General features: G+C 48.3%; 1 protein-coding gene across 1 annotated transcript in view; it reads left to right on the top strand.

The window, feature by feature from the left end:
- The window catches only part of LOC150002173 (solute carrier family 23 member 1-like), a 46,121-nt gene extending 24,769 nt beyond the window's left edge, over positions 1 to 21,352 (top strand). The window contains exons 4-14 of the mRNA XM_090287546.1: positions 828 to 974; positions 3,912 to 4,069; positions 7,590 to 7,749; positions 14,187 to 14,368; positions 15,175 to 15,295; positions 16,327 to 16,483; positions 17,437 to 17,690; positions 18,717 to 18,881; positions 19,298 to 19,406; positions 19,503 to 19,598; positions 21,075 to 21,352. Coding sequence (XP_090143672.1) covers positions 828 to 974; positions 3,912 to 4,069; positions 7,590 to 7,749; positions 14,187 to 14,368; positions 15,175 to 15,295; positions 16,327 to 16,483; positions 17,437 to 17,690; positions 18,717 to 18,881; positions 19,298 to 19,406; positions 19,503 to 19,598; positions 21,075 to 21,331 — 1,806 coding nt within the window. The 3' untranslated portion in view covers positions 21,332 to 21,352. The remainder of the gene's footprint in view (positions 1 to 827; positions 975 to 3,911; positions 4,070 to 7,589; positions 7,750 to 14,186; positions 14,369 to 15,174; positions 15,296 to 16,326; positions 16,484 to 17,436; positions 17,691 to 18,716; positions 18,882 to 19,297; positions 19,407 to 19,502; positions 19,599 to 21,074) is intronic.
- The last annotated feature ends 928 nt before the right edge of the window (positions 21,353 to 22,280 follow it).

The following is a 22,280-nucleotide window of genomic DNA, read 5'->3' as shown; positions in this document are numbered from 1 at the left end:
TGGCCAACATTTCCCCATTTCTTCGTGCTTTAATTTAATCTTCTCAACTATCTATGAAGAAGGTGTTAATGTCATTTCTGTTATGTAAAGCAGGAATTTGAGGCTTAGAAATATTAGGAATTTGCCCAAAGTTGGTAAGTTATACAGCCGATACCTTGGAGGGCAAAGTTTAGAATTCAGAGTTGATTTTGGTTGAACTGGTAGGAGGAATGTGAGTTGGCTGTGAGCCCTCTGTGTGCCCTGTACTCATTCCCCTTTGCACGTAACTCCCCTTCATTCCCCACCCACTCAGACTGCACTGGGCACAAGGACCACTAAAACAACAAAGAGTAAGGCACAATCAATGCATCCCAGGAACTCATAGCCCAGCAGAAAAGACGAATAAGGAAACCATCCATCCTAATTAAACATGCTGTGTTGAGGCCTTTGGCAGATGTCAACATAGGGCCTGGGGACAGCTGCATCGTGCTGGGACCAGGATCCCCATTTTCCTGACTGGCTGGGAGGAAAACACGCCCATTTTCTGACCTTGGGATTGACTCCCACCCCCTCCTGCACAAAGCTGCTTCTCTCCCAGAGCTTTGGGTACGCCATCCACTCCTCTTACACTGGCCCAGACTTTGCAGGGGGGCCCTGCTATAGAGTTGCAATACAGAAAACCTTTGGTCGTTCAGGTCTGGACCTAGAGGGAAATCCCAAACTGGCCCCCAAGTCATCCCTGTCTCGTTGCCTCCTGCCTCTGGAAGGCCGCCCATCTGTGTGGCTGAAATCAGGAAGCCCACCTGATTCCTTTTGAAATGCCCAGATGTGTTCTTCTCTGTTCCCAGCCGAGGGGTGATGGCGTGCTCAGCCTCCATGATGCTGGTGAAGGCAGGAAGAAGGAGGGTCAGCCCAGGAGTCCCAGCAGCAGCCGCCTGGCCTATGGCATCTTGGACGTCCCACCATGGTACCTCTGCATCTTCTTGGGGATCCAGGTAACGCCACCCAGCAAGCACTGGGTCTAAAGTGGCTCTGCCACAAAAGCCACATCGATACACACTCAGGTCAAATTAGTCAAGAGCCACACTTCAGTTGGATATTCTTATCTCCCATGTATAATAGTTTACCTCCAGGGGAACTGAAGGCTTCTTGGGTCTCTCTCTTTGTGTCCAGGAGTTTGGGGGTGAGGGAAGGAATTAGGAAGGATTCTCTCTCTTGGTAAGCCAATTTAATTTATTTGATTGGCAACAATTAAAAGTCTGATAATCAATGCTTGGGAAATTTGGGGAAACAGGCACTCTCAAACGCTTTTATTGAAATGTTATTTGGTACCTTTCTAGAAGACAATGTGGTGATTTCTAGCAACATGTAAAGCACATATACCCTTTAACCCAGTCCCTAGTGCTTAAGAATTTCTCTGAGGACATGTTGATAAGGCTTGTTAAGTACAAAGGTGTTCTTATAGCATTATTGATCATAGTAAAATCAAAATCACACAACAAACCAATAAAACCCTAGAATCAACCAAAATATCCATCGTAGGGAACCAGTTAAATAAATTGTGGCACAACCTAACAAGTGGCTTTTTGTGCAGCTGTTAAAAACAGAAATATATATTTACCCTGAAGTTAGAGAATGTCCTCTAAGATATAGTAAGTGAAAAAAGCAAAGTAAGTAAATAACTGTGTATAGTGTGATTTTTGTGTGTGTTAAAAACAAACAAAAAAAGATCATAGAAATAAGTATATGTAGTAATTTCGTATGTTTTGAAGGATTCGCAAGAAACTAATAAAGGTATTTAACCTTGAGAAGAGGAACTAGGAAAAGGAGGGTAGTTTTCAACTTTCACCTTTTATTTTGTAAATTTTTATAGCATGAATTTTCTAATCTCATAAATGTGTTTCTTTTAATTTTACAAACTATTCCATGTGGAATATTGGGGAATGGAATAAACATTATTGTTTGCTTTTTTTGTGCTTTTCTATAAAATGTCATATTATTTTTAACATATTATGAGCCAGTAAAATGATTTAAATGGTTAATGTATATATTCTATCATGAAAGGATGTTGAATTTTGTCAAATGCTTTTTCTGCATCTATTGAAATAATCATATGATTTTTAGCCTTTATTTTATTATTGTAGTATATCATATTTATTGATTTGTGTATGTTGAACCATCCTTGCATTCCAGGAATAAATGCCACTTGGTCATGGTGTGTGATCCTTTTTTTTGTTTCTTTTTTTTTTTTTTTTAGTGCCAATTTAAAATAATTTTATTAAAGACATCATATTTTCCACTTTACAATGCAGTGCTTATAAAGTGCATTACTTCCTTTCCCTGTGCACACAGTCCATATTCAAGTATCAAGAATGCCCAGTCATTTACTATACAGCAGCTCAACTTTTTAAATTGCCATGGAATTTGTTACAGATTTGGGTCCTTTAATATTTTGTGTGGAACAATGCTAAATCTATGCTCAAGTTGGCTTACTCGTCCTCTCTGATGGGCCCTGTGGAGACACCACCAAATGAAGGGGCTTCACCTCCAGGGAAGCCCCCAGACATTCCTCCTGGCTTGCCTCCTATACACTGGCACCACTTGTTAATAATGGGACTGTAGACTTTTTTTCATCTCTTTCTGCTGATGTTCAAATCCTTTTCTACAGTCTGGTTCTTATCAAGCCAGTTGATAATGTCATTGCACTTGTCAAGAATCTTGTGTTTCCTCATCATTGATCTTGCCTTGAAGTTTTTCCATCTTCTACAGTTGTTTTCATGTTGAATGCATAGGATTCAATATTATCCTTGGTATGTACTGTTCAATTTGTTAGCTAGTATTTTGCTGAATATTTTTGCATCTATATTCATCAAGGATATTGGCCTATCCTATGGCTTTATTTTGTTATAGTGTCCTTATTGGCTTTTGTCTCAGGGTTCTATGCTGGTCTCATAAAATGAGTTTGGGAGTGTTCCTCTTCAAATATTTGGAAGAGTTTGAGAAGGATTGGTGTTAATTCTTCTTTAAAAGTTTGGTAGAATTCTCCAGTGAAACCATCTGGTCCTGAGCTTTTCTTGTTGGAGGGGTTTTGATTACTGATTCAAATTTCTCACTTATTGGTCAGTTCAGATTTCCTGTTTCTTCAAGATTCAGTCTTGGTAAGTTGTAAGTTTCTAGGAATGTATCCATTTCTTTTAGGTTATCCAGTTTGTGACTTACGGTACTTTGTATCTCTTTGTATCAGTTGTAATAGCTCTTCTTTAATTTCTCATTTTATTTCTTGTGTTGTCTTTTGTTTTTAGTCTAGCTAAGGGTTGTTTTATTTGGTTTTTTCAGAAATACAGCTTTTAGTTTTAGTGATCTTTCCTATTGCTTTTCTGGTCTCTTTACTTTTGCTCTGATTTTTGTTATTTACTTCCTTCTGCTAACTTTGGGCTTAGTTTGTTCTTTTTCTAGTTCCTTTGAGGTATGATTTTTAATCTTCTTAAATTTGCTAAGGCTGTTTTGTGACTCAGCATATGATCTGTTCTGAAGAACGTGTTCAAGCCTTCCTGGTCAATGGTCTTGCCCTTACCTTGTGCTTTGTTTTAATAATGAGTCTCTCGCCTTGTTTCTGTTCTTAAAGCTCCCTTCTGGGTTCCCCTTATGTCCTCCTGTGCTGTGTTCCTGCCCTGGTTTCTTACCCAGGATATCAGTTTCTGGCACTAGGGTCCCTCCCTTCAACTCCAGACCCTCTGGCTAGCTCCCTGCTTCTTGCTGCCAGGCCTTCCTAGTGCCCTCTGCTTGCCTGGATCTCTGCGTGTCACTCATGGCCAGGCTTCTCTGAGACCAGAGGTGGGTCTCTTGCCTCTGGCAAGAGAAATTGGGAAAAAAGGTGGGGCAGGCAGCCACAGCATGCACCTGCTCATCTATTTTCTCTGCTCCGCCCACAGCACTTCCTCACGGCCCTAGGGGGGCTTGTGGCTGTTCCCCTCATCCTGGCCAAGGACCTGTGTCTACAGCACGACCCTCTCACCCAGAGCTACCTCATCAGCACCATTTTCTTCGTCTCTGGCATCTGCACTCTCCTGCAGGTGTTTATAGGAGTCAGGTAGGTACAACTTCTCTGCTTGGATCCTGACTTTTATCTGTCAACAAGGTGTGCTTGGCTTGTAGCCAGAAGGTGTCTAGAAAGCTGGTGGGACATGACAGAGGGAGCGCAGGGCAGGGAGTCGGAGCCTGGGTTCCAGTCCTCGCTTCGACACTTACTGCCTATATCAACTGGGAGTCTTGATTAAAGTAACATGAATCCAGTTTAGCTTAGGAAAAAAAAAGTTCTTAATTAACTAATAAGATCAGACATCAGGAACACATTGAACCAGGGACTTATATGCCGCTGGGGCTTTCTCCCCATTTCTTATCTCTATCCAGACACGCCCCTAATATGAGACACAGGCTAAGGGAACAAGTGGAGACCCACACACCCATGTCTAAGTACTGGAGAGTTATAAATAAAATATGTCTGATCATCTCAACTGGGAGGCCAGGTTGGAATTTAGAATTCTCTGACTCCTCAAAGTTCTGCTTTGGATCCCAGGAGCGGGGACAGCCCGCAGCCTGTGGTCTTCCCCCTTTTCTTCCTACCATGAGCTTCGCTCCAGATCACAAATGGCCTTACAGGCATGAATGGGCACATGCCAACCTGCACCTCTAAGTTCCGTCCACACACCCCAGCCCCACACAGACCAGATTCCCCAAACAGCAGCCCCTTCGCCATTCTTCAGGCCTACGGTTGGCACACCTGCATCATGGTCGGCCTTCAGCCGGACAGACCTGGCAAAGAGGCCCAGGCAGGGTCTGGAAGAGGCTCAGGGCCATTTGGGCAGAGATTTCTTGGGAGTCAAAGAAGAGCACATAGATTGAGGTAGGCATAGCTCCTTGGCCCTGCAGACACCTCCCCTGAGGAGACCAGAGGGGGCTCTCTAGAACATCGGGCTAAGTGCAGGGGACTCCCCTTTCCTAGTGTGGGGCCAGACTGTCTCTTCATCACCCGGCCAGGCCCTGTCCTTGCAGACAGGCTTCCTGCTCTGGCTGGGGGCAGGGCTGCTGGCACCGGCCCCCTAATGCAAGCAAGTACCGCTCTGGCTGGCCTCGCACTGTAAAATTCCAGGGGAGAGCTCTGATAGGCACAGCTTGAGCCAGATGCCCAAGCCTGGATGCACAAAGGCACACAGCTTATGAACATATTAGCCCCTCCTTGGATATTAGGTCCCTGCAAGCCAGGGACCCTCACTGTGCACCTGCTTTTGACTCAATCTGTAAGCGCATGGCTTGATGGGAAAAATTAATATCCACTTATTCTTCATCAATGGTGTGAAACAAGCCATACAGGTGTAGACTGGCATGGGGTTGGCCCACTGTTTCTGGGATAGGCTGACTGTTGGCAGCATCCAGAGGAGAATGCTCATTCCCAGTGTGGTCTCTTCTCCTAAGTCAGACACAGGCACGTCCCAGGATGCTCCCTTCTCAGGTCACTTTCAGGAGAGATAACCATGCTGAAGTTCTCCCGTTCTCTGGAGAGGGCTGGAAGACTAGTGTCTGCATCTTGGGTGGGTTATTTTCCTTCTGCCCTCTGCCTTCTTCTGACACCACCTCTTTGAGCCCAGGCTCCTTCCAAATCCCCCACCATGGACACAAAAAGGTACAGGGTTTGGGCTGGTCTGTCCCTCAGGTTCATATTCACATAGGTGCCAGGGAAGTGCATAAAAGAAAAATGAACAGAAATGCAAAAATATATGTCTATCAATCATCTAATTATTTACCTATTTATCGAAAGGGTACTGACAAGCAGCTATGAGACAAATACATGGAAAATTTTATTTTGAACATAAAAGTTATTTAGCGATTACAAAAAGGCAGAAAGTCCACACATCACATTATCCTAAATATATAAAACTATCTCAAAAGGCTATAACATGGACAGAATTAGAAAAGTACTTACATACTTGAAACATTTTAAATACTCCCTTAAATACTGTCTGAACTGGGGACAAGTTTCTGCATACAATAACAGAAGTACTTTTTTTTAAATGAAAATACACCTCATAACCATAAGAATTGTTAAATTCTGGCAGTATCCAAATTCTATATATTGACTAGCAGACAGTTTATAGACAAGGAAAAACAGACACAAAATCCCACGAACGAGTCCTCCCATTTCAAGGCTTAATGAAATTAGAGTTTCATTACATGCCTATGAAACTTTTTAAAAAGTCAAGTGATAAACCTAATGTTGGCAGGTTTTCTGTGGCGCCAGGCTCCACGCCGAAGGGACAGAAATGAAAAATAAGTACTCCCTGCAGCGGAGGCACACTGACACGGTGGAGTGTTTGTAACCAGAGCTGAAAGGTGTTTAAAAATCCCCGAGAGAAAGGCACTACTGTGAGCAGTTGGTTTGTTAGAACAAGAGCTAACAGAGAAATGTGTAATTAGCATATAAGTGGGAGTTTAGTTTCACTCAGCCTGGTGTCCCCAGTACCATGGCACCTCATGCCTGCCACCTAGCAGGTGCTCAATAAACATTTGTTGAATGAATGAAATTTTAGCCAAAACAAACAAACAAAAAACAAGTTCTGTTATTAGTTTCTCTTCGGTTATACCCACAGACAGAGATCTATATGTTTATTTTTAAAGGCTCAAAAGGGATTTGGCAATAAGTACAGCATGTTTCCCTGTTCTGTCAAGAGACTTAGATTCATGGTTTTTAAATTAAAAATAGTTATTCACACGGTCCCCTACCACCACCCGCATATTCCGGCCCTCTGTGTGCAGCGTAGTGCATTTTCCTGTGGAGACCTGTGGATCTGGGTTTACCAATCTAGGTCAGAAACACCCCTCTAATATTGTTTTTTAAAAAAATCTGACCTGAGCATGTGCCACAGAGCCAAGTGCAATCCAGATGCGGGTCCCTCAGTCCACTCCCCAGCCCCATATCCAAATGTCCAAAGGCAGGCAGACTAGGTTTGCTGTGACGGTGAGAGAGGATTGCGGGAAGTGGCCTTACCAGGCCGTGTGAGCCCCAGAGGGAAGCCCGGTCAGGTAGGCACCACTGGAAGTTCTCATGGAAGCGGAGTGACGCACTGACCACGGTGAAGGAGGGTCAGGGCAGAGAGCACATCCTGGTAACTGACCTCCCACCGATTCTGTCCATGCGATAAAAAGGAGCCTGCAGGCACAGGTCTGGGACGGAGGCTCATTCTGGAGACATGAGGGCATCTGGCAACCCAGGTTTTCGGCTGTGCCTCTCCTGTTGGCAGGAGAACGTTACCTATGTGAGCGGTGCGGCGGTCCTGGGGTCTGGGGAAGGCCCACTGGGGTGGTGTAGACAGTGGCACCCACAAAGTGTGTCCGCTGAGCTCTGGGCTGTCTCCGAGTTACTTCTCAGGGCCTGGTAGGGTTCAAGGGCCTGAGTTGAGGCTTGGCAGGAACTCCCTGTCTACTGAAAATAGCAGGCATCATGTTGGTGCCTCTAAACCTAGCCGGGACTTGGGATTAAAAGGCCCCTCGTTGGGGGTAGGGACAGACCAGCACTAAAGCGCTGTGTGGGTAACTGTATTCTTCCGCCCCTCTAGGCTGCCCATTCTCCAGGGAGGGACATTTGCTTTCTTGGCACCCTCCCTGGCCATGCTGTCTCTCCCCGCGTGGAAGTGTCCTGAGTGGACACTCAATGACAGCCAGGTGAACACCAGCTCTCCCGAATTCACCGAGGAATGGCAGAAGAGGATCCGAGAGGTAATGGGACACAGGGAGAGGCGGGGTGGCTGCGTGCGTGGAGTAGAGGGCTACTCCACGGGGGCTACAGCGTGGACGCATTTGATCAGCCTCCACTGTTCAGCTCATCACTAGGCAGGATCCTGGGCATTAAGACTATTGTAGATAAAACAGGTCTTTAGATGTGCGGGACAGGGTGGGAGGGAGAGACAAAAATATTCCAAGAACTAAATAAAAAGGGGGAATTTCAGGGAGTCATAAAAGTAATGAAGAAAATCAAGCAGGACGATGCGCAAGAGGTGGATTGGGGCTGCCTGCGTGGAAAAGATGGAGAGGGAAATTAGGTTTGCTTGGAAGCACTCACATATTTCAAGGAAGAAGAGGGCAGGCATTTCCCTTGCCAGTCCCAGGAGGCAGAGAGGGCAGCAGGTTGTACTCTTGTCTTCTATCAAGTCATTGCATGTCATTGTTGATGCCAAGTGTTGTACTAAGTGCCAGGACTGCAAAGAGATGAAGAGACACATCCCAGCATGATGATGATGATGATGATGATGATGATAGTGATGATGGTGATGACGGAGATGATAGTAGGAACAGATTGTACATAGTAGCTAAGCACTTAGAGTTCTGCAGACATTCTGCTACAAGGTTTTCCGAGATGTACCAGCGCCATATTGACTATAACCACAGTAGGCTCAGATTAAGGGGAGAACCAATGTGTGGGAGCGGGTCTGGCTCATCCTGTTAGTGCTCACCGTCTGCTTATCCTGCCCACGCGGGACACTGCGCCCCTGTGCTTGTCTCTGTGAAACCCGACCCTTACTTAATTCAGCTATATCATCAGGGGCAAAGAACTGGTGGCCTTAATGTACGAGGGGGGACCAAAAAAACCCTGGAATTTATTTATAAAAAAGTTGTGGGTTTATTCTTACATGTTTAAACTTCAGTCATCTTCAAAGTGCTCTCCATTGGATGCAATACACCTATCAAGATGCTGTTTCCACTGCTCAAAACAGTTTTTGAACTCGTCGATTTTGATGCCTTTTAGTGCTTTTGCCGTTTTTCTGTTTCACCTCTCCGACATCAGCAAAACGTTTCCCTTTGAGGACTTTTTTCGTCTGGGGAAACAAGACAAAGTGGCTCAGGGAGAGGTCAGGTGAATAGGGAGGGAGGGGCATGGGGGTCATGCCGTTTTAGGCCCATTCCCTTGCTCCTGTTAGAAGAGGGGTTCCTCAGTCCTTCTCTGTTGTCCTTCAGATAGTGCGCAGCCAAAGCCCTCCCGTGTGACCTTCTCCAAGCTACTTTCAAACGGTTTCCTAAGTATATCGTCACTGGGTCCTCTCCACTGGGTAGGATGCCTCCTGAAAACACCAGACTTTCCCATCAGGCCCATGAATAGCATCAGAATTCCAATAATTCCAATTAAATTGATTTCTTTTTTTCCTGTCTCAGGGAACACAAGTAAATTCCTGGTCCCGGGAAAAGAGGCTTTCTTTACCCTTCTGATTGCTCAACCTGTCCTTTCGAAACTGCCCCCAGGTGACTCACTTTTGTGTCCTTCATGTTTAGCTTGAACTTGCAAGCTCCTACCCTGGAAAGCCAGCCCTCTGTGCCCTCATTGCCCACATTTTGTTGTTCCATGCACACATTCTAATTTTTCAACGATTTCACTGCCTTTAGGAAATGGTATGAAATATGAAAAGGTCACTCGATATTCTGTTTCTTGGTTCACTCCTGTCCTGTTCATGCTATGAAAAACGATCCTTGAGCTGATATTCGTGTTAGTGGACCACCGGCTGCCAAGTCTGTTTATAATAGTCATCTGGGCCAGGGCTTCACCTGCAGAATAGGGAAAGCTCAAACCAGAAACACCATTGATACCAGTTTTAAAAATATTCAGACTTCCTGAGCTCTGCGCAATGTCCAGCATGGGCAGCCTGCCGACTCTGTGATGGGCCATACACCCTCATATTCTCCCACCAAGGGCATGTGTGCCCTCGCTTTGGCAACATCAGTGACTTCAGATGGATATGGGGATCATGTTGTCTGTGAGCCCATGTGTGCATGCCTTGTGGCCCAAGGCGTCATCTCGTGGACCTTAGTGACTACACTGAAAGTCATACTTCCCTCCTCTTTTTAGACTGAGAGGCATCAACATGAACCACCAGTATTTGAGATTCGACTATAAATCCTGTCCCACAAAAGGGGAAATTTCAATAGCGCCTTCCGTGATCCACTTGCCAGATCAAACTGCTAGTCCATTGGCCACAGCCCGAGAACCTATGTGATTATATAGAAATGTTTCTAGGTATGGATGTGTGCACATCAGCCACATCCCACACAGCTCGGTCCACGCGCTGAATTCAGACTTGCCTTTCTTCTTTCACCAAGGGCCTCCTGTTGAAATGTTACTTTCTCAGCAGCACCTTCAGCAAGGCTCCACCCAGAGCTTCCTCAATTCAAAGACTCGCACAGTGGGAGCCGAGTCTCTGTTGCTAGAGTTTGATTCTCTTGTGATGTTGTGTCTGCCCCAGGAAAGGGGGTGGAGGGTGGGGTCCTATGAATCCCTCCTGTGTAATTGCCTTTTCTTCTGACTATAGCTCTTTCCCTTGAATCAGCAACTTTTGTTGATCATCTTCTTCCTTATTTGAATGTCTTTCTGACATCAGTCAAGATGTGGGATCTCTGAGGTTAGAGTTTTGGGTGCCATTCACAAATGGTCTAAGTCCAAACAGTGCCCCGTAGCAGACATGCAAGTAATGACCTTTTAAAAATTTTTTAAATCATTTTTTACTTGTTATTCTATTACAGTTATTTCAGTTTCTTCCCCTTTGACCTCCTCAACCCACCCCTTGCTCCCATAGTCAGTTTCCACCCTGTTGTCCATTTCTGTGGGTCATTCATACATGTTCTTTCTAGTCGCGTCCCCTTCTTTCCACCCTTATTGCCCTCCCCACTCCCCCGTGGTCACTTTCAGTCTGATCCATGTTTCCTTTTAAAGCGAGGGTGATAGAGAAGCTGCTCCAGGCCACATCGACATGACAGCCAGGATACAGGGCAGAAATACCTGGCTTTGAACAGGGTCAGCCCTTGTGCAGCGTAGACCCTCCACCAAGACTTCCAATACCCAAGGGAGCACTGTGCTTGTGAGGACACAGTGGGTCAGTCTGAGCTGGAACTGCAGAATTTCAGCCAGAACCTCCTGCTGTTCCTCCCTTTGAGAAACAGCCTTTTCTCCTAGGCCTGTGCTCTGCTTACCAGGATGTGGCGTACTTCAGGAATCTGATGCAATCCTCGGGCTTCCTTTTTTATCTCAGGGTGGACCCTGAGTTAACAGGACTTTCTGATCTTTAAAGAACAGTTCCCTGTAGTCCCAGACCCAGCTATCCCGAAGAATTGTGCTTGGCAAGCGGACGGAGGCTGGTGTTTTGCCTGGTGGATTGCCCAGTCTCAGAGAGTTGTGTGTTGTGCTGCCTTTTCCAAATCAGGATGCTCTTCTTCAGGGAAGCCTAGCTTTTCCATCTGATAAATAGAATGAATCACAGAACGCATGAGGTTTGTGGGGCTTTGTTTGTTTCCTTTCTCTGTGTGCTTTGTTGTTTTGTTTGTTTTTGCTGCCCCGAGGGAGCCTACACTTGGCTTTGATAAGTTCCAATTAAAACTGAGCAGAGAACAAGAAGGAGGGTTTCCTCACCCAGCGCTGCTAGATGCCAGGGGCAGGATCTTCCTTTCCATTCATGCCTTTTGCATGCATCTCTTGCCTTCATACTATCCAAGAAGAAAGGTCTGGCAAGTTCGTTGGTTTCTTCTCCTGCCTAACGACCTGTGTTGCTCGAACCCTTCCTGGCCTCCAGTGAAGTGTCTGCAACACCGCAATGGCACGGCGTGCGGCCACTCAGAAGCGCTTACCTGTGCTTTGGGGACACCGGGCAGGACTTACGGCAAATAATTCCCCTGCGGCTTGAACCGTCTTAGTGGTGAGAGAGGATTTGTAGGAATATGGGTCATGCTGTCTCTGCACTGAGTGACATCCCTATTTTCTTGAATACATTTACTGTTTATTTGAGTATTTGTGATATATAGAGTCCTCTAAAGCAGGAGTCAGCAGACTATGACTCTTGATCCAAATCCAGCCTGTGGTTTGTGTGTGTGTTTGCTTTTTACTGCCTACAAACTAAGAATTGATTTTACATTTTTAAAGAAGATTTTATTTATTTATTTTTAGAGAGAGGGGAAGGGAGGGAGAAAGAGAGGGAGAGAAACATCGTTGTGCTCCTCACACATGCTCAGCCAAGGACTTGACCCACAAGTCAGGCATGTGCCCTGACTGGGAATCAAACCAGCGACCTTTTAGTTTGCAGGCCAGCACTAATCCACTAAGCCACAGTAGCCAGGGTAGTTTTTACATTTTAAAGGCTATTTTTTAAAAAAAGAATATGTAACAGAAATCTCATATGGCCAACAAAGCCTGAAGTATTTACTTTCCTGCCTTTTACAGATGGAGTTTGTCCCCAGCTCTAACACACAGGGCCCAGGCAAGGTGTCCTCGTGCCCAGGTCTAAGACCGTAGACCCTTACCATTTTCCCCCACATCGCCTCCCAGTGTCTAACACTGAGTCCCAGCCCAGCGTCCTACCTCTGGTACTTTAGCTCCATCTGCTGGTCCAATGGTGTTCACCAGTGCTGTAAACAAGAGAAGGTTCTTAAAAGTTCCAATCTCATTTTATTAATTGATTGATTGATTGGTTCTGCTTGCTGAGCCAGCCTATTGAAAGTTAGGTAGATTCTCCATGTTTCACTGGGTTATATTTGTCCACACACATCTCAAGTCTTGAAACCACTGATGGTCAGCAGATCATCTGTGCATCACAGTACCAGCCGCAAATAAAAGTGATGCGAATAGAGAACCCGTAGGGATGTCATTACTCACTGGGATATAAAAGTAATGGAGAGGTAAAACTGAGTAGGGATTCTATTTTGAGGAATTGGTGGTAGCAGAAAAGATAGGAAACTGTGGGAAGGAATGGCAAGTTCGATCTTTAACACATTTGACGGATTTTAGCTTCACCTTCCAGTGTCATGGCAGCTTCTATTTACACACTCATGCATACTAAGTGCAACGAATGACAGCCATGGGTGGGTGGGATAAACCAGGATTACCGTGTTCTTATAAGATACGCACACTACCCGTGACGTGGTACAATGTTATTTGAAACTGGACTTGGCTTAGCTGTAAATGCATACCGCACACTCTAGGGCAACCACTAAAAGAAGTTTAAGAAGAAGAAAAAATGCTAAGAAAGGAGATAAAATGTGATCACATAAAATACTTAATTAAAACCACAAATGGCAGAGAAGGAGTGGAAGAGAAAAAGAAAAACAAAGAACAAAGGAAACAATAAGACAGTAGCCAATATGGTAGGCATTAATTCGACCACATCAGTGATCCCTTTGAACATTAAGGGTCTAAATGCACCAATTAAAAGGCAGAGGCTGTCAGAGTGGATCCAAAAACAAGACCCAATTCTTTGTTGTCTACCAGAAACCCACGTTAACTCTAAGCCACACATAGACTAAATGTAAGTAGATGGAGAAAATATATTCCATGCTAACATTGATCAAAAGAAAGCAGAAGTCACTATGTAACTTTCAGAAAGAGCAGCAGACTTCAAAGCCAGGCAAGTTCTCAGGAATAAAATGGAATCCTAGCATCTAGACTAGTAAAGTAAAAAAAGAGCCGTAAAGGAAACCGAGTCAGTCCAGGGGACCAGGGATTGGGAAACTACAGCCAAACGAGCCAAAACTGGCCTTTTGCTTCTTTTTGCACAGCTCACAAGCTTAAAATGGTTTTATATGTTAAGTGGTTGAAAAAAAAATCAAATGAAGAATAATATTTCATGATGTGTCAAAATTATGTGAAATTCCCATTTCAGAGCCTATACATGAAGTTTTATTGGAACACAGCTTGGCTCATTTGTTCACACGCTGTCTGGAAAAGTTTGCACAGGGCCCATATGGCCTGCAAAGTCTAAAATACTCACTGTCTGGTCCTTTACAGAAAAACAAACAAACAAACAAACAAACCCATTGCCAAGTCCTGCAATAGAAAATAGGAGCACAGAGAAAAATAAAGCAAAAAAGATGTTCAGTACACTAACAAGTGATGCTAGTATTAAGAGCCATTATTACCGTCATCACTGTGACCAATGAATACCTTTCAAGGCTACTTCCTCAGGAGGTTCATATGAAGTGGAAATGTCCAACAGGTGGTCTAGAACTAGAGAGAGGAGTGAGGTCAGAGCTCCCCTTCTCTCGGTTCCTGTGGGGTCCACCTTTGCCCCTGCACTGCCTCTGACTGGGGCTCCTGGGGGTGACTAGATTTCGAAGTGGCCGGGGCTGGCTCAGGCCCGCCGACCTGCCGCAAGCCTCAGGATGCCTGAGCCATGACCTCTCTTCAGTTGCAGGGCGTCATCATGGTCACGTCCTGTTTCCAGATGCTCGTGGGCTTCTCGGGACTCATTGGCTATCTCATGCGCTTCCTTGGCCCCTTGACCATTGCTCCGACCATCTCCCTGGTGGCCCTGCCTCTCTTCGATTCTGCGGGCAATGATGCTGGATCGCACTGGGGGATCGCCGCCCTGTAAGTCCTCTCTGGGGAGGGAGTGCCGTCCAAGCTCTCTTTGGTGGAAGATGACCCAGTGAGAATAATAAGAGCCCTGGATATTGGTCAACTTCTGGGGTTCACAGATACTTTCATGAACATTACGATGCTTTGTAAAACAATGACATGGCTACTTGTAATTTATTTTTACTATTATTTATGATGTCATGAGTACACAGTCAATGAGTCAACCACAGGCAGTACAGACTACTTAGGGTACCGTTCACAATAAGTTGATACGACCAGTCGCCTGCCTACTAGGTTTTCACGGAGCAAGTGTTTGTAAACCTCTGGCACCTGGGAAGGGTGCAAAGACATGGCCTCAGAACTCAGGCAGATTACGGTGTCAGAGAGAGAAGACTGAGACACCGTGATAAGAGATAGAATGTCGGGCATGCTCAGGGGTCGGGGTGGTGACAGCCAGCTGGGGCATTACAAAGAAGCCTTAAGCATTTAAACAGAACTTTGAAGGGACTTGAGAATGACACAGGACACTGACATTCGCTCTACCCTTTGTGGTCTGACCACAAGTACCTGTAGAATGACCTGGGAGAGAAGACATCTCAAACCTTGGCCTCCTTGGCCCCAACTGCTGCCTCCACTCGGCTGCCAGCCCCAAGGCATGCTAGCCACCCCCCCCCCCCACTGTTCCTCTTCAGCCACCAGCAGCTTCAGAGATAGCAGGACGCTGCCTGCGCCGCAGAGCGGGGCCTAGATGGAGACCTGGACCCTCACTCAGGATGGGCACCAGCTCGCCAGGTCAGGTGTGCTTTGTTCTGTTTCAGGACCGTCTTCCTCATCGTGCTGTTTTCTCAATACCTGAAAAACACTGCGGTGCCTGTACCCATTTACGGACAACGGAAGGAGTGTCACATCTCTAAGTTCCACCTGTTTCAGGTCTTGCCTGTAAGGAGCACTCCCCACCGTCTTCCATTCTTAGTTGACGTGGCTGGAGAGCGAGAGGCAGCCTCCTGCACGCCCAGTCGACCCCCAAATCAAAGGCTTCCCCCACCTGCAGTGGCCTCCGCTCCGTGACCTTCCTTAATCCACCTGTGGTCTGCGGGAACACTCCTGCACCCTTGGGGTAATGCCATCCCGGGTAGTGCTTCCATGCTTCTCTCCCAGGAGCAGAGAAGCCTGCCCTAGGTCACTGCTCTGGGCACCAGTGTGGGACAGCCTTCTCATGTCCCCTGGGCCAGCCTCACAGTGAGATACTAAGACAGCAACCAGACTCACTGCTCATTATATAAAACTAGGGATCGAGATGCTTAGATCAGATTCTTTCTCAGGGGCTCATGGGTAATTCAAGTGCCCTGTGATGATGATAGTATTGCCCTTTTCAGACTCTTCTCAGTTGACTTTGTACCATACTGTTAAGTATGTGTAGCTGTCAGTCACACATATGTTTTCAGGTTTGATTGAATTGTAAACTCCATTTCATGTTGTAAGAAGATCCTTCCACATAACGATCTCATTGATCCTTCAACACCCTGTAGGCCAATGGTTCTAAAATTTAGTGTGCATACGAATCACTTGGGGACATGGCTGAAAATGTAGGTTTCCAGGGTTTAGCCACCAGAGATTAAAAATTGTATATCTGAGGGCCGTGATCTAAGACATTCTGTTTCAGGCGCTACAAAGCAGTGATTGTAATCCCATTGTACAGATGTAGAAACTGAGGCTCAGAGAATTTGATCCCAGGACATTTGACCAACCAACAGTAGAAAGGGAGGCAGCCTATAAAATAAGTGCCCACTTTACTAGACATTCTGCCTCTATTTGATGCAAGGGCTCCCCATCATTTATTTTCTATGTTCCTTTGATGTGCACGTCACCCACCACACACCAGATTCCTGTTGTCGTTGGAAAGGCCCCTCCGGGAGGGGTTGGCAGGGGCTGGGGCAGACCCGGCGGTGAAGGGCGGCTTCCCCTGGCAGGTGCTGCTGGCGCTTTGCATCTCGTGGCTCCTCTGCTTCGTGCTCACAGTGACCAACACCCTCCCTTCGGCCCCCACAACCTATGGGTACCTGGCCCGCACCGACACCAAAGGCAACGTCCTGAGCCAGGCCCCTTGGTTTCGCTTCCCTTACCCAGGTAACAAGAAGATGGGGACATGTTTCCCAGGACTGCCCATGGGGCCCAGGGCATGGGACAAAGAGTTGAATAGGGCTGGAGGCAGGCTGTCCTCTGAGGAATCTGACAATGAGGGAAAGGCCCGAGAGAGTCTATATCAGACCCCTAAGAGAAGAAGGAGACCCCTGGGTTGTCCTAGGAATCCTTTGGGGGCAGGGAATGGTACCCCTTCCTACAGCGAGAATGTCAGGGCACTGGGAATCACCAGGGTAAGGCTGCTGATGGCGGCTCCTGGGCAGGTGGGGCACCTAAATCTGTCACTCAGTGTATTCGTCTTCTATTTCTGCTGTGCTAGAGAAGAGTCTCCACTCTCAGCACTGCCTCTGAGCTGGCCCATGTCTCTCACCCCTGCTCCCTGTTGCTCGGAGTCCATGAGCCTGGAAGCAGTGGGGAGGACAGAGCGGTCCCCACCTCCTATCTGCACCTTTGGGTGTCCTCCTGGATTCGGAAGATACCATACAAGGGAGGCCTGGGACTGAATGAAAACATTTCTGGGGAGACAAGTTCAAGGCCATCCCTTAGGCCACTTCCCGTCTCCTTTCCCTGCAGTTCTTGGCTCAGGGTGTATAAATAACCAGGTTCCAGGGAGGGCTGCTCTGGCCTATGGACTGTGGGGCGGGGGCCTCCCTGAGTAAGCATCTCATCTTCCAGGTGCTTCAGGGTCTTTCTGGAAAGACACTCCATTGCTGGTTCCTTTTGTGTATAGTGACCACAAGGTCAGGGCGTCTGACCCACTCTGAGGGAGGAATGGTAGGGCAGGAGTGAGCCAAGTCCTCTGGACAGTTGTGGCGTTAAAGACATGCTGCCTGGTCTTGAAAGCCTTCCAGGGATCCATCCGGCAAAGACATGACTTGGGGTTTAGCAGCCTGTTTGTTACCTTTTGTGTTAGTATTTTGTCTGCCTTGCATTTTCAGGACAGTGGGGCCTCCCCACCATCAGCCTGGCTGGGGTCTTTGGAATTATCTCTGGGGTGATCTCCTCCATGGTGGAGTCAGTGGGCGATTACTATGCCTGTGCCCGGCTGGTGGGGGCCCCGCCTCCCCCGAAGCACGCCATCAACCGCGGGATCGGCATTGAGGGCCTCGGCTGCCTGCTGGCAGGGGCCTGGGGGACAGGCAATGGGACCACCTCCTACAGCGAGAATGTCGGGGCACTGGGAATCACAAGGGTAGGTGGTGCCTGGGGGCAGTGAGGGGTACCTCAGTCTGTCACTCAGTGTATTAGTCACCTAATCCTGCTGTAACAAATTAGCACAAACTTACTGGCTCCACACAATTCAAATTTATTATTTTACTGATCTGGAGGTCAGAAGTCTGACACAGGTCTCAGGGGGCTAACATAAAGGTACTGGCAGGACAGTGCACCTTTCTGGAGGCTCCAGGGGAGAATTCATGTCCTTGCATTTTCCATCATCTAAGAGCAGGGGTCCCCAACCCCCAATCGGTGGCCTGGTGGCCTGTTAGGAACCAGGCAGAGAGGGAGACTCACCTGAGCTCTGCCTCCTGTGTACCCCCTGCCCCAGCTCCATGGGAAAACCAGTCCCTGGTGCCAAAAAGGCTGGGGACCACTGATCTCCTTCCCTGGCTGTGGCCTCCACATCCTCCCTCTTCCAAGCGAGCAGTGTCGCATCTCTCTGACTTCTCTTCCATAGTCACCTCTGACTACAGCCAGGAAAGGGCCTCTGCTTATAAGGATTCGTGTAATTAGAGCGGGTCTACCTGCACACCTCAGGATACTCTTTCCATCTCAAAATTCTCAACTTCATCACCTCCGCAAAGTCCCTTTGGCCACACATTACCAACACATTCATAGGTTAGGGATTGGGATGTGACCTCTCTGAGGGGTCACCACTCTGCTCACTGGCCTTGCCCTTCTTGCTGGTGGCCACTCCATAGGCAGAAGGCCTGTCCTGGCCATCACAGATGTCGGTGGCTTTGAGAGCACTGAAGAAATGTTTTCCTTTCTGACGTTTGGGTGTCAGACCTCCAAACCTGAACATTCAGCTGCCACCTGGTCACACCCTCATCAAGCCCCATGGGAGAGCGGAGCGGGGGGTTCCCTCTGGAGTTAGGAGGTGCTGCTCCTGTGAGCCCGCCCGGAGTGCTGTGGAAGGTGCCCCGGGAGCAGGGCAGAGGCCTCAGCGGCGTGTGTCCTGATGCTGAGCTTCTCGTCCTGATGTCCCCGAGTGCTGCAGGTGGGGAGCAGGAGGGTGATTGCTGCCGCGGGCTGCGTGATGCTCCTGATGGGCATGTTTGGGAAGATCGGGGCTGCGTTTGCCACCATCCCTACCCCTGTGATTGGAGGCATGTTCCTCGTGATGTTCGGGGTCATCACTGCCGTGGGGATTTCCAACCTGCAGGTGAGCCGGGTGCCCCTGGGAAACAGCAGCATTTCATGGCTTGAAAGGAGCCCATGGGGATTGAGGTGCATGGAACAGGGCTGGGGAAGCGGAGGAGCAAGGGATCCTTGGTCCCAGTAGCCACACTGCCCTCCACCCACGCCGCCCCCCTTCCAATGGAAGAAAGGACTAGCTAGAAGCATCCAAAACTGGGAATTGTATCACTTTGAATTGGATTATCCAAACCATTCAGCTCCCAAGGTCATGTGGGAATTGGGGCTTGGCTTGTCTGCTGCGAATGTGTGTTGCTCTGAGTTCAACCCTTCCCCCCAAATCTCTGGTGGCGGTTGGAGGGGAGGGGCCCTTGGAAGGGTGTTAGGATGCTGTGCAGCAAAGGTGCAGATGGCTCTGGGCTGCCACGGGGCCTCTCTCCACAGTACGTGGACATGAACTCGTCCAGGAACCTCTTCGTCTTTGGCTTCTCCATCTTCTGTGGGCTCGCCATTCCCAACTGGGTGAACAAGAACCCTGAGAAGCTCCGGACAGGTGAGTCTCTGTCCTCTGGACTGTGACCACTCCAGGGGCAGAGCCAGCAGGGCCCTCCATCCCTGGGAATTTTTGTCACTTTCACCTCCACTCCAGGGATTCTCCAGCTGGACCAGGTCATCCAGGTGCTGCTGACCACAGGCATGTTCGTCGGCGGATTTCTGGGCTTTCTGCTGGACAACACCATCCCTGGTAGGGCTCCCCTTGGCTCTGGAAGCTAGCAGTTTGGGGGGGTGATCAGCATTTGGGCCACTGACCTTACTTCTCCAGCCCTGATTACCAGGTCAGGCTGACCACATTCGGAGCGGGCCCTGGGTCTGGGTGGGGTGTGTGCGTCTGTATGAGCTTTCTAGGGCTGCCATCCCTGAATATCACAGTCTGAAATGTACTTTCTCACAGCCTGAAGGCTGGAAATCTGAGATCAAGGTGTTGGCGGGGTTGGTTTCTCCTATGGCCTCTCTCCTAGACTTGCAGACAGCTGCTTTCTCACGGGGCCCACACCTGCCCTTTCCTCTGTGTGTGTGCATCCCTGATGTCTCTCTATGTGTCCTAGTCACCTCATCTTGAAAAGACACCCATCAGATTAGATTAGGGCCTACCCTAAAGCCCTCCTCTTTAATTTAGTCATCTCTTTAAAGGTCCCATCTCCAAATACAGTCACATTCTAATGTACAGCGCTTAGGGATTCAACATGTGGTTTGGGGGGCGGACACAATTCAAACCATAACAAGGCCCTAAGGGGAGAAATACACAAGAAGCAAAAAGAAAAAGACACAGCTCCAGCTCTCTTAGAGCCTGCAGTCTAGTTGGTCGGGGAGAGAACATGGGTATTCATTTGTTCATTCATTCATTCACTCATCTATTCATATTTTTAATAAAAACTTGAGCACTTGTGTTTCAGGTGCTATACACAGGCATAGCCTGTTTGCACTTCATTTTATCATGCTTCACAGGTATTATGTTTGTTTGTTTACAAACTCCACCAACGAAAACATCATGTGACTCATTTCGTTGGGATACTCGTTTTATCCTGGTGGCCTGGAACTCAACCCACAATATTTCTGAGGCAGGCTTGTGCTGAAAACACGAAGAGCAGAAAGACATGCCCCCTGCCTTTCAGAAACCCACAGGCTAATGGGTGAGAGAGACTAGAAAAGAGACAATTGCAATACAGGGTGATAAGTGGAATGATGAGCAAATGGAGTCTCTAAGTGCTGAGGACGTGGGAGGTGGAGAGCCCAGAACTACCATCGCAGATGGCTTTCAGTGCTCCTTTGCTGACCCTCCCACAGCCTCTTGAAAGGACCTTTATGAGAGCACCTGCTTCGCCGTAGTCTACTTCCCACATTTCTCTTCTCCTCCAAGTGTAAAATGTGCCTGCATTCCAGAAACAGTAAGACGTGGAAAGGCCAGCCCCCTAATGAAAGGACGGTGGTTCATGGGAGGTCCTGCCCTGGAGCTCTGCGCCACGTCAGCCGCACAGTGGGAGCTCAGGCAATGCGTGGGGAGCTGAGCTGGGCTGAGCTGGGCTGAGCTGCGGTTCCTGAGATGGGCTGGCTGTGTTGGCAGGCGGAGGGCGCTGAGACAAGAACTCAGGACTGCCTGCGGAGGGCGCCCTCCTCCACTCCACCCCGGGCCCGGTCTTGACTGCTTGCTGTCTCCTCTCAGGGAGCCTGGAGGAGAGAGGCCTCCTGGCATGGAGTCAAATCCAGGAACCCGAGGAGACGATGAAGGTTTTGGAGATCTACGGCTTCCCTTGCGGGATGGGCACCCAATCATGGGCTTCCTCCTGGACCCGCTGTCTCCCGTTCTGGCCCAGATTGGAAAGCCATGGGAAAGGAGAGGTGGGAGTGAGCCAGCTCACCCTCTGCTCCCGGGATGCCCCTGGCGAGCCCCCGAAGGGAACCCCGGAAACCAGGATGTGAGACTCTTTCCCGACGCCCGTCCCCCACCCCACCCCACCCCACCCCCACCCCGGAACGTGCTGATTGCCCTGTGCACGCATGCGTGGGGACCACATCCTCCTGAGCACCTGCAGCAACCACATGAGCACTAAATGAAGACCATGATGAGCGTGCTTGGACCTGGCCACCGGTTCATTGAGGCCAGGCCTCAAGCTGCACCCTTCCGTGGGGCTCCAGCCTCCTGTCTCTAGTGTAAACCAGTGCAGCTCACTGTCCCCGCAGGAAGTCCCTCAGGCCACACATTCTTGGCAGCATTTTGATGCCCTGGGAGAATGAGGCCTGTGGTGGGGCAGGGGACGGAGATGGGGCTCTTGGCTGGAAGAACAGGTTTCTTTCTTTCCAAAGGGACAGGTGGCCCTGCCTACCCCTGTAGGACCTTCCCCTTTGTGCCCCTGTGGTTTGTAAATAACCCAGTGCCAGCAAAGCTGCAGCTCCTGCACACCCCTAGCGGGATTCCTCGGGCATCGGCTCCTACATCACAGGACAGTGAGCGGTGGAGTAGGCAGGAGATGAAGCAGCCAAGGAACTTGGGGGGCCTCCAGTGGAGGGGAGCCACTGTGCTATGATCTGTAAACTGTAAAGAGCCAGGTGAAACCATTCTCCCTGCACGCTCAGCGGATTACTCAGGGTTCTCCAGAGAAATTGAGCCAATAGGTTGGTTGTGTGTACACATACAGATATACAGGTGGATACATACATGTCTATTACATGCACGTGGACAAATGTTACTAGATATTCTATATACACATATGATTGATATATAAATATACACGCACATGAGAGAGATATATTCTTTAAGCAATGGACTCCTGTGATTGTGGAGGCTGGCAAGTCCAAAGTCTGCAGGGTAGACCCCAGCAGGCTGGGAAGATTGCAGCTCAAGTCCCTAAGGGTAGTCATTGGCAGGATT

This window comes from Furipterus horrens, unplaced genomic scaffold (genome assembly GCF_987537825.1).
Source record: "Furipterus horrens unplaced genomic scaffold, mFurHor1.1.pri manual_scaffold_9, whole genome shotgun sequence".
In the NCBI taxonomy this organism is placed as follows: domain Eukaryota; kingdom Metazoa; phylum Chordata; class Mammalia; order Chiroptera; family Furipteridae; genus Furipterus; species Furipterus horrens.
The sequence above is the reverse complement of the archived record's forward strand: the minus strand, read 5'-3'. Positions and strand labels throughout refer to the sequence as shown.